This window comes from Ahaetulla prasina, chromosome 1 (assembly GCF_028640845.1).
Source record: "Ahaetulla prasina isolate Xishuangbanna chromosome 1, ASM2864084v1, whole genome shotgun sequence".
NCBI lineage: Eukaryota > Metazoa > Chordata > Lepidosauria > Squamata > Colubridae > Ahaetulla > Ahaetulla prasina.
Window position 1 is genome coordinate 244,495,278 of NC_080539.1, and position 12,386 is coordinate 244,507,663.

The window sequence follows — 12,386 nt, forward strand, 5'->3', positions numbered from 1 at the left end:
ATTCATGGCATGTTTCTTTGAACTTCTTTTCACAGCATAAGTCTTTGGTGTACTTTCACATCTCAGGAAAGACCTTCTACAAATATTTTTCTGTAATTATGCTGAACAAAGACCATTTAGAAATGAATACTTAGATGAATAACACAGATTTAATAAGGGCTTAGTATTGAGGTGAATTAAATAACACTGGATTTTATGAACTTTATTTTTACCCATATAATGCATTAGAGCTGAAAGTAATCATTGTGTGTATCTGAAATGAAATAATTACCTTACAGTGAAAAGGTGATAATCATAGCTGTAATAATTTGAAAGAAATTGTGTTGATCTAAACCTTATTATTTAAGGTTTTACAGCTTGAGTTTCCTTCCATTAACTGAGTCAAAAATGTGTAAGATCTTGGGAATGAAAGACATATTTTTAAATTCAGACTCCCTGTTACACTCTGGCCATTTGCAAATGTGAACTCCAATTATTTGTCCTCATTAATTTCCACTCAGCAGTATGTCCTAAGTGGCAAGTTTCATACTGTGAGGTTTAAGCTTGAGAATGTCAAATGTTGTCTCTGTTGAAAATAATCACTGTTGAAAATATTTCCCCTGTTTAATTCAGTTTCTTAACTTTTTATTAACTGTATGCAGAACCAGTTAAACATTTCACATAGTTGTTTCATTCATAATCTGAAAATAGTAAAAGAATCATGTTCTCCTTTTTCATTACCCGTCAGACTTTCTCAGTATTGTATAAACTAAGTTTCAAAATTGCCTGCAAAAAGTGGCATCTGAGTGCTACTTAAGAGGTCTTTTTAAACAATGACTTTGAAAATTATAATTTAACCTAATTAGAGCATGACAGTTAATATGCCTTCTGCTGTGTTTCATATGTGTGGCTAGGGATTAAGAGTCCCCAGCTGTATATTTGTGTTTTTAAAACAGCAGTTCTAGTGAAATTTCAGCACTTTTATCTGAAAGTGCATAGCTTTCTAAATACTAAAGACAAAATTCATGGTTCACACAGAAGGTTAAAGATAGAATGGACTCTGCTGGGCAGAGAAGCCCGGCTGAAGCTGTCAGGCAAGGTGAATCAACACACCAGTTATGCATGAACATGTAATTAAGACTAAAAATGGTGTTCCTTTAAGAGAAATCTTAAAATTTCACTGAAAATCTGCAAGCAAGGGACCAAATTACACACTATGATATTACTATGGCTATCCCACAAACAAAGTATTTGTAAGCAAAAAGTTTGTAAATTGTAAGCAAACAGCCACCCGCTCCCTTTATAGCTTATTTTGCTGCTTGTTTTTCTTAGATCTCCCAGAAAGGTCATTTAAAGTTGTTGCACGATGCCACTGTTAAGAAAAAAAAAATACTTTACAGCAGCAGTTGTATCAACATGTTTTTAGCTGTTTTACTTCATTATTTACATAGAATCAAAGGGCTGGAAGGGACTTTGGAGGTCTTCTAAGGCAGGGGTGTCAAACTCGATTTCATTGAGGACCACATCAGGATTGTTCTTGACCTCAGGGGGGCTGGGGGGCGTGGCCAGGGTGGACATGGCCAGCTCAATGTCACTCGTGTCAGGAGAGCCTGTGGTGGCCCAAGTGCTCTGCCAGTGAAAATGGGCTCCCAAGCTCCGTTTTTGGCTGCCATGGCCTCCTGCAATCCTCTGCCAGCGAAAACGGAGCCACTGCGGGCTGGTCCTTCACTGTTTCCAGGATGGCCCCGCAGGCCATATCTAAGAAGACCCCGGGCTGGATCTGGTCCCCGGGCCTTGAGTTTGATACCCCTGTTCTAAGGCAAGGGTCCTTATACCATCCCAGACAATGGTTATCCAGTTTTTTCTAGAAAACCTCCAACAATGGAACTTCAAGAGGCAAACTGTTTACCTATATTGCAAACACTAAAAAGATAACACTGTTATATCACCAAAGGAAATAATTGCAGTTCATCCACCTTTATAAACTCCCTATTTTGCATTGTGGCTTGATACTAAAGTGCTTAATTTCCCCCTTCTGAGTATGAATTTGCATTGAATATAATTATTCAGAAATTAATGTGAGACTGAATTTTACCGTTTTAAAAATAGATCCTTACAATAAATGAGGATGGATCACTTGGTCTGAAAACTACCAAATCTCACATTTGTGAGCATTGTAATGCTGCCTTTAGAACCAACTACCATTTACAAAGACATGTCTTCATTCATACAGGTACTGCTTGAATTTAAATTGTTTCTTTTATTATCAATCTGAAACAACTGACTGAATAATGAATATAAAGTAATGTATATTTCAGATTCCGAAGTGCAGGACATCTGGCATCTAAGCTTAGGTATTTCATGCACCAAGGTGTCAAAAAATACCAGAAAGAATTAGTATCCTTACAGTTAACTTAAGATATATTGTGTTACTTTCACACAGAGATACTATGTATTTACAAGCAACTTATTTTGGTTTGTTTATAAAATAGACTCTGGTTTCTTACTTGGCCAATGAAGGTTTTAAATATATATTATGTAGTGTGTCAGGAGCACTATTTTATTCCAGAGAGTTTAGGTAGGCTTTTTAAATTAAAACATTTGGGAGCTCACTTGGTTGCTGGTTTCCAATAGTTAACTGTTTCATTTCACAAGAGAGTATTTAGAAATGAATGTATGTAGCTTTTAACTTACAGATGTGGAATTATATTGTTTAAGGTGAAAAACCATTTCAGTGCAATCAGTGCGAGATGCGTTTCATACAGAAGTACCTTCTACAGAGACATGAGAAGATTCATACTGGTGAGTATAGTGCTGATATTTTAAAAATTTGTTCTCCAAATCATGGCCAAGTTTGGATGATTTAGGCAGCTTTGTTTTAATATATGAAAGAATTTAGGTGTACAATTCAGTTTGCTTTTTTTTTTTTTTTTTTTGAAGTGGTGAAGTACTGATAATTGATACAAACACTGCTTGCGAAATATTTACTGCTGGGTAAATGATAAAAAGGAATATTCCAAAAGTATTAAAGCCCAAGTACCTGTTGTATAAATGTTTGCACCTTTCTTTTATAAATTTTTATATGGAAAATTAAAAATGAGGTAGAGATTTAGCAAAAGATAATAGAAGAAAAAAATTAGACAGTTATTATGCATTTGTGCCTTTAAAAATCTACTTCAGGAAAACCACATTTTCTAAACCGCTTTGACATTAGTAGGTTTTTGGCATTTTGGTGCATGCCTTTTCATTGCTTCCATAAATATTTAGGAGTACTGTCCCCTTGGACTTTTAGATGCCAATTTTCAGACTCTTTTTCTGAAAAGTAGAACTTGCACATAAGCTAAGTATTGCTTGGTGAGATATTTCATATTTGTAAAATTACTAATGCTTAGTATTTTTTGGGGTATATGTAAATCTTGAGAAACGCAATAGGGTTTTTTTCACAGTAAACTTGCCTGCACAAATCTTGGAATGCTTGCATCTTAGTTTTAACAATATTTGGATTTGTGGTTTGACATCTTGACTCCTCTGGTTTTTCCAAAAGTATGCTTAATTTTTATCTTTATTTCCTGGCTTTTTTCTGCTGCTGTTCTTCATTATTGTTGATATGTACTTAGTTAAACAATTTAGTATAAGTATGTAAACAAATAGTTTATTTTCAAAAACTAATTTTCTACTCTAGGGCTATGTGAGCATTCTGCACAGTGAATTGAAATGATTAGCATATACAGTAAGTTTGGCATAAAAAATACTTCTCCAAAAGATTTCCAACATTTACAAAAAGGAAAGAGATTGCCTGAATATATTTTAGATGTCACTTATAAAAATACTTCGGATTCACTCAAATTAATTATTCCGATTATTTTTAAATATGCATAAACCCACTTAATTTGTGCAGTTTATTGGAATATACACTTTTCTAATTTATGAAGATGTGACACCCAACAACAACAACAACATAAAGCAATATGTTACTTGGAAGAGATGATGACATGAAAGAAGTAGGATCCAGGTAGAATGGATTTGTAATCTGTTTGTGACAGGGCAATTATCATTGGGAAAGCCAGCTAAGAAATTACAAACAAGCTTCAATAAACCTGTAATTCCATTGTATTAGTCTACATTGGTATATGGCATGTTTGAAACTTGCAATATTTCTCCTCTACGATAAATAACAGCTGAGCTATGTATAGCTTTGAACTTGATTTCCAGAACATGTTTCAGAATGTGCGGGAAAGCAAATATACTAAAATAGAGCCACCCTTTCCTGGGATTCTGCAGCTGCTCTGGTAGTGAGACAGTAGCAACATTCATGCTTTCATGCACTCCAGAGCATCCTTTGGAAGCAGAATCCAAAGCGCTACCCAGAATGATAATAAAAATTAGCTATAGGAAGCTTCAATCAAAAACGAAAAGGAAGTGACATTTCTTTTTCCCCGTTGATCATTTTTTCCTCCCAAAATAGAATCTTGACAGTATTACTTTTCTTGTAAAGGAGGGGAAAAAAAGCTGGTGATCGGTACCCTTATGGCCCATTTAAATGGGGGAGGATAGATTGGGAAAGATGTTACATTTGCTGCACATTTTTCTTTCCTATAGTCCTACTTAAAGCCACCAACAGCTGCTTTTTGAACAAATAAATAAACATTAAAATTCCGAAGTATGCAATTTGTATAATTGCTGTAGCTGTATTAGGACTATATAAATACTGTATATAATATCAGATGATCCATAAACTGTGTAGCAAAAATTCTCTAAATTCTTTTCCGGTGCTTCCTTGCAAATGGGTTTGACTAGGGAGAACTGGAATGTATAAACTGTAACTTTCTATGTGTGAAATTCTGCTTCAATATTTTAGTTGCATTTAATTTAGATTTCAAGGGCCGTGTCACTGAAATTCAGCACATAATTAAAATGCATTTTATGTTTAGAAATCATTTTGTTCTCTGAAGATGTTTAGATTTTGCTTCTCCATTCATATGCAGGAAAGTTACTACAGGTAGTCCTCAACTTACTGCCACAATTGAGCCCCAAATTTCCATTGCTAAGCAAGATAGAAGTTAAGTGAATTTCGTCTCCTTTTACGACCTTTCTTGCCACAGTAGTTAAGTGAATCACTGCAGTTGTTAGGTTAGTAACACAGTTGTTAAGTGACTCTGTCTTCTGTATTGACTTTGCTTGTCAGAAGGTCACCAAAGAATCCCAGGACACTGCAACTGTCATAAATACATGTCAGTTGCCAAGCATCTGAATTTCGATCATATGAACACAGGGATGCTGCAGTGGCCTTAAGTCACTTTTTTCAGTGCTGTTGTAATTTCGAACGATCACTAAATGAATGGTTATAAGTCAAGGATTACCTGTATTGCCTTTTAAATTGTTTTAAAGAAATACTTTTCCAGTTTCATTTTCTTTCCTCTAACAGGTTAACATAGATTCCAAATTTTCGCTGAAGTACAAATAGTAGTCTAGTATTTCTAATTACTTCAATAATATAGATGAGCAGGAATAAACTGTACTGAGTTTCAAACTTATAAACTCCAGCTGTCCTATATTTCTCCTTTAGCAGTAGTCTCCAGCCTTTTTGGCATCAGGGACCGATTTTGTGGAGGACAGTTTTTCCACGGACCGGGGGGATAGTTTTGGTTTTGCTCGCTCGCTTGCTGCTCACCTCCAGTTGCACAGCCCAGTTCCTAACAGGCCACAGACCAGTATCAGTCCTTGGCCAGGGGGTTGTGACTTCTACCTTGTAGTATAGTTCTCAGAATATTTTGAAGTGCTGTCCCTATATACAAAATCTCAGTTCTGCATTGGAATTCTTCTTAATCCGGAAGATAGGTTTGGTAACTGAATTCTTGATCATGTGTAGTCTGTGTATTCAGGTAGTGACTTTGGCAAGGGGTACATTGCGCTGTGTAGGATTTCATTTGTACCTTTCCCAAGCTGGTGTCATGTGTGATGACCTGGGGCACAGCACAGAGGCAACACAGTCAGCTGACAGTTCAAATTGCCCCTTTATTCTCCAAATTTTCCAAAACTCTCCCATGTTTCTCGCAAGTCCCAGCGCAAAGGGATGACATATATACACACACACCTCCAGCAGCCTCTGGCTGCAAGTAGTCCAGCACAATGCTGTGAGCACAATGACTGCACGGCAAGAAATCCAGCAGGGCAAGTCAATGAGGAAATAAAGGAACAAGGCAATTACTCCAGGAAGCCAGAAAGAAAGAAATCGAGAAAACCTCAAATGTCGGCAACAGAACTCAACACATGAGTTCACACTCAACTCAATTCATGATTCAGTGTTTGTTCCCGACAAATGCCTTTCCTCACAGCATCTTCTTAAGTCTCAGTCCCCAAGTGTGCCTTGAGAAGAGGGATGGGGCGTTCGGGTCAGTCTGCGCTGTTCTTGCCTTCTCTCCACTCTATGCTCAAGGTTCAGGAGGGGGTGGTCCTTGCTCATTGCCTGAGCTCTGTCTCTCATGTTCACTGCTTAGCCTTTCTTGGTCATCCTTCCTCCCTGCCTACAAGCCGTTCCAGTCTGAAAGGCCCTGGCCTGACTTGGCATGTTCTTCCCCACATTCCTCCAAAGCCAACAGAGCCACCCCCTCGATCTCTGTAGGCTCCAGTTCCAGCTTGTCTTCCTCCGCAGATTCAGGCTCTGATGGGGGCATGACATCATATAATTCATATTCCAGTTATGTAGAACACAACCATAGCTATCGTCAGTTATTGATGATTTCTCTTGAAGCTTTACATTATAATGTATACATTATAGTCGCACATTGTAATAGGCTGCTAAATGAACTGGCTGCAAAAATCCAGGGGACAACTAGATGTCAACAGTTAATCTAACAAAATCTCAGTAGCCTGTAAAGTACTGTGGCAAAGGCAAGGAATTGATCGCACTGTTACAGACCCACCATTCTAGTGGGGCAAGGAAATAATATTTATTTTTATTTATTTATCTCACCCTTATTATTTTTATAAGTAACTCAAGTGGCATACACACACCATACTCCTTCTTGCTCCTATTTTCTCCACAACAACAACCCTGTAAAGTGTATTGGGCTAAGAAAGAGTGAGACTAAAAGTGGGACTAGAACTCACCGTCTCCTGGCTTCTGGCCTGATGCCTTAATCACTAGACCAAACTGGCCTAATTAAAAATTGCTTATTTTCCAAGTACCAAGTTGAAATACGATAGCTGTATTTACATTTTGTATGCTTAGTGGATGGTTTTCTTTTCCACATAATAAGCACCCAGTGGCCTGTCTCTCAGAGCACATTTCCTTTAAATTCATCAACCAAATCCTGCACAGTTCAGCAGCTTTCAGCTGCTCTCCACTTTTTCTTCTGCTTCTGATTTCCAAGCTGAATCGCTTTCCAGATCTGTTCCTCATGCTTCATCTTCCCGAGTTCTGAGTTCTGTTGCCTGTTTGAGATTTTCATGAAAGTGTTCGGCACGGAGTCCAGATTTCTTAACATCATATGACTACCACCTCCCCAGTTTAAGGTTGCTTTTGGAGGGGAAGACTTGCTCTTTTCCTTCTTTTGGCTTCTTTTAGTCATAAACAACTCCTCTATATTTTCTTTCTAAAGTCTCAGCCAGAACCTTTGACTGTTCGTATTTCTCATTGGCCTTGTAATTACTAAGGCTAATTCCTTGACCAATCCAAATGGTTCCTTTAAGGTACATCTTGAAATTGCCCTTTCCTAGCAAGGCAGTTATGGTCTTCTCTCCAATATAGAAGAAGACAACTAGCTCTCTGGCACATTTGGCAATAACATAACCTCACTCCCAAGTGTCTCCCAGAATAGAATGATTGCAGTATACAAACCAGAATAAATACTGTTTTTCTTTATAATCTCAGACTAAGGTTAATGCGATTACATTACTAGTATATCTCAATGGAATGTGATCTGATTCACATAGCATGTTGAATCTTTTTGTGAACCCAGCCTTTATGATTTCTAAACCATGGTTTACAATATTTATGACTTTAATTTTATGTATGAATCTGATTATGCCTCTGTCTGCAGAGGTCACTTGGCAATTGGCAATACAATACAATCCTTAGAATGTTGCGTAGCTGCATCCAGTTGTGGCTCATTCTACCCTGTTTCCCCCAAAATAAGACATCCCCTGATAATAAGCCCAATTGGGCTTTTGAACGCATGGCAATAAGGCCAAGCGCTTATTTCAGGGTTCAAAAAAATATAAGACAGGGTCTTATTTTTGGAGAAACATGGTATAAACCATGGTTAAAACAGTTTAGCAAAGGGGCACAATCTGAAATTCAAGTGCTGTATATTTTTTCCTGAAAATGTTTAATGCAGACCCTTTCACTGTAACAGAAGGAAGAAATAATCAAATATGCAATTAGGGAGTAATCACATTAATGATGCATAATTTTAATTGCATGTAAACAAAGTAATAGTAGAATCTGAATGGGGATAGCAACAAATAAATATAATTAATAAGTACAGTTTGTTTTTTATCTGAACTTACTGCTTTTTGGCTTGCTGCTCCTGTATACCAAAAGTATATATGCATGGCTCTAGGACTAGAAAACAGAGTTTGCCAGAGAAAGTTGCAGCACAAGTTGCCTGAAATCCTCAATTATTTTTAAATTAGTGAGACTGAATTGGTTTAATTCCAAATATTTATTACAATGTAAAGGTTTAAGCTAAACCACATTTTTTGGAAAAGGAAATGATAGATAAAAAAGGAGATGAAAAGTATAAGCATTGGGGGGAAGGTAGTATCAAGTAGTCCTTTAAAATAACAGAACAAGTGATGTTAGGCTTCCTAAATAATTCACTGATGGCAAAATGAAACCTTTGTCTGGGATGTTTTGAAAAGGAGCATATGCAAGGAATAGCACTTTTCTACAAAAATCTCCAGTAGTGCCAAGACTGAATGCTAATCAGTAAGAAATGTGTCCTTTGTTAGCATAGAATTTTAGCAGTTGTTTAATATTTTTAGTTTTTCTGTTATCTGAGTATTGCCGCCATTACTTATCTACTAATTTGTAACTGGATTTATCTTTACAGACATGTTTTCCAAAACCCTTATTCCATGCCATATGAAAAAAAATGAGAATCATGTTGCAACTTCTTATCATGAATACATTTTATTTTTATAAGTGATTATACCCCAAAACTTCACATGGCTCACCATGTCCCACATATTCCACAGAGTCGTAAGCCCTAGAATCTGCAGTAGTGTACTTTACTATTTTAACAAATGTTATTCACTGTAAAATAGTTGCTGCCTATTAACATTTAGAAGCTCATGGTCAAGAGTAGCAGTGTCAGCCACATAGTATTTGCATAAAAGGTAACTACATAACATGCTATGGTTCTACAATGTATATTTCGAGGTAGTTTTTTCTACATGTTGTACTGTGTGATAATAGAATGTGTTTGACTTTTCAAAGAGCATACTTCCGTAAACCTACATTTCAAAATCCAAGATACTATTAATGTCAGATTTGTTATAGTATGATTACTTTTTGATATTTGTAGCTTGATAACTGATGTACAGAGAAGATTTTTTACCTAGGAATATAATCCAATTCCTACAATATGCTGCAGGGATCATTTGTTCAGCAAAAAGCACCATAACAGCATTTATCCACTTGCATGAGGCAGATTTTGCCTTGTGAAAAATTCTAGAGAAAAGTCTCTCTCTCTCCCCGCCCCTCTTTGTTATTTCAAATAAAGTGATTTCTCCTCCAAATCCTGCCCATGGAATATTCCATCTTTTCCACAAAAAGTTTTCTTCCCCTCCCTGAGTTGAATATAAGAGTGAACATATAAAAACCTTTGAAACCAAAATCTCAAACTAATATTTTATTTCTTCTGGTCTATGAATTTTGTTTGACTATGTGCCATCAAGTCATTTTTCACTCCTAGTGACTGCATAGATTTTCTCCATGATAATCTATCCTCCACCTGGTCAAGATAGACTCAATTCTTTCAATAGTATACTCATCAGCACTGTACCTGAGTCCATTCACCTTGCTGCCAGCCATCCTCTTCTCTTTCCTTCCACCTTTCTCTGCCTCAGAGCCTTCACCAGAGAACTAGCTCCTTCCATAATATGTTCAGTAGGATAATTTGAGATAGGTCATTTGTACCTCAAGTTGAATAGGAACTTTTTCCTTGCATTATGACAGGTTATCAGTGAAGATTTTGAATTGTGATTTATTTTACAGCTTATCATATATTACACTTATTGTGAACTTTCGGTTATTAGAAGCACCACTAGACTGAATGTCAATGCAGGTAGTCTTCGATTTACCACCTCAATAGAGCCCAAAACATTTGTTAAGGGAATTTTGCCCCATTTTACGAACTTCCTTACCACGATTGTTAAGTGAATCACTGCAGCTGTTGATAACACAGTTGTTAAGTGAATCTAGCTTTCCCTTTGAGTTTGCTTGTCAGAAGGTTACAAAAGGTAATCACATGATCCCAGAATACTGCAAGTGTCATAAATATGAGTCAGTTGCCAAGCAATCTGAATTTTGATTACATGACTATCGGGATGCTTCAATGGTTGTAAGTGTGAAAAACGGTCACAAGTCACTTTTTCAGTGATGTTGTAACTTCAAACGGTCACTAAATGAACTGTCGTAAATGGAGGATTACCTGTATACATAAAAATATAATTTTAAAGATAAAGTTATTTTCAATATCAGATTAGAACTTGCAACTAGAATAAAATTACAGTTACTACATTTTTTTTCATTAAGAGTTTTTCCATTTGGAGCTGTTATCTTTGTGAAAAATAGAAAGTACAATTGGAGATCAGATTTGACAAGCAGGTAGCAGATAATCAAAAAAATTTGTGAAAAACTGGTTTTTCTCTTAAATGTTTGATTATCAGTTGTGGTATTTTTGAAAATACAGAGCCATTGTCACTATATAAACAATTGAAATTAACAAGACTTTATTAACTGCCATGAATGGTGCACATCTCATTTTCAGGCAAAAGAAATAAGGATGTGTTTTATGGGAAAAGATAACTTTTAGCATATATTTGAGAAGCTGAAATTTAGTCCCTAGAAAGCCATTTTAAAAAAGGATTTAAAAACTATAGGTATAGTTTTTTTGTTTCTATGTTTGTGTAAATTTTCAAGAAAATCCATGATATTCATATAACCCTCAAGGACTATGTTTTCCTGATTTGATATGGAATTACTTTTTTTCTTCAGGAGTAATTTAAAGAAAGCTCAGAGAGAACTTTGATTCATCTAAAATTATATTAAAGATACCCTACAACATTTCCCCGGGAATTTACTTTTTATATTGCCTAACTAAATAAATGTAGAATTGGGATATTTAGTTAACAAATGACTACAATGTATTTAAAACTAGTACAGTTACTTGATCTCTTTACAAAAGTCAGAAAAAATAATAAGAAATCTTCAATGCAACACTTTTAGTACAAAATTTTACTATTTTTAAATTGCTAGATGGTAAAGAAATATTCCACCATCACATAGCTCTTCATGTCAAAAACTTTTTAGGAGAGAATATGTGTCTGATGCATTTCTAGTTCTGAGACACCTAAATGAAAATAAATATATTCAATGCTGGTTTTAATTCCAGATTGAATGTTCTAAATATTATGGCATTTTCCTGTCAAGTTTTGTGGCGGTATCTTAATTGTATTTGACAGTAAAAATTATTGCATGTTAGCAAACATATATTTTATTTCTCATTTATTTAACAATACTTTCTCATTTATTCAACTTTCTGTTTTTATTCTTAGGTGAGAAACCATTTCGATGTGATGAATGTGGCATGAGATTCATACAGAAGTATCACATGGAAAGACATAAGAGAACTCATAGTGGAGAGAAGCCTTATCAGTGTGAATATTGCTTTCAGGTAATTGGAGAAGGACAAAAGAAAGATACAGTTAAAATTGTTAGAACTATTAATATGACTGTGTGAAATTCATCTCCATATTGTATATCAGAGAAATAAATATAAGCAAAGTGATGAACTTGTACGGGTAGTATAGGTAGTCCTCGTTTAACATTCATTCAGTTACTGACTCTTCAAAATTTTAATACTGCTGAATGAGGGGCATTTAAAAGGGATTTTTGTAGTTGTGGCCATCACAATATCATGTGGTCATGTGATTAACATTTGTGACTTTCATTGCCAGCTTTCCACAAGCAAAATCAATGGGGAAGCTGTTGGTAATCACGGGGCACTGCAACTGCATGGAACCACCATTGTAAATAGGCATGGCCACATGTAAATAGGCATGGCCCTTATATATGTGTTGCTTAGTGATAGAGTTCCAGTCCCAATTACCATTGGTAAGAAAGGACAAACTGTATTATAGTAGGTGATATTAACTAACATGTGTCTTGTAGAAGAGGA

At 35.8% G+C, this 12,386-nt stretch overlaps 1 protein-coding gene across 3 annotated transcripts in view; it reads left to right on the top strand.

Moving 5' to 3' along the window:
* ZNF148 (zinc finger protein 148) overlaps positions 1-12,386 on the top strand; it is a 48,338-nt gene that overhangs the window by 28,124 nt on the left and 7,828 nt on the right. For 2 of the 3 annotated variants that reach the window (XM_058195009.1, XM_058195001.1), the window contains exons 4-6: positions 2,089-2,212; positions 2,698-2,781; positions 11,764-11,882. In XM_058195009.1, the coding sequence (XP_058050992.1) occupies positions 2,089-2,212; positions 2,698-2,781; positions 11,764-11,882 (327 nt within the window). The remainder of the gene's footprint in view (positions 1-2,088; positions 2,213-2,697; positions 2,782-11,763; positions 11,883-12,386) is intronic. The other variant, XM_058195019.1, reaches the window with a different exon arrangement.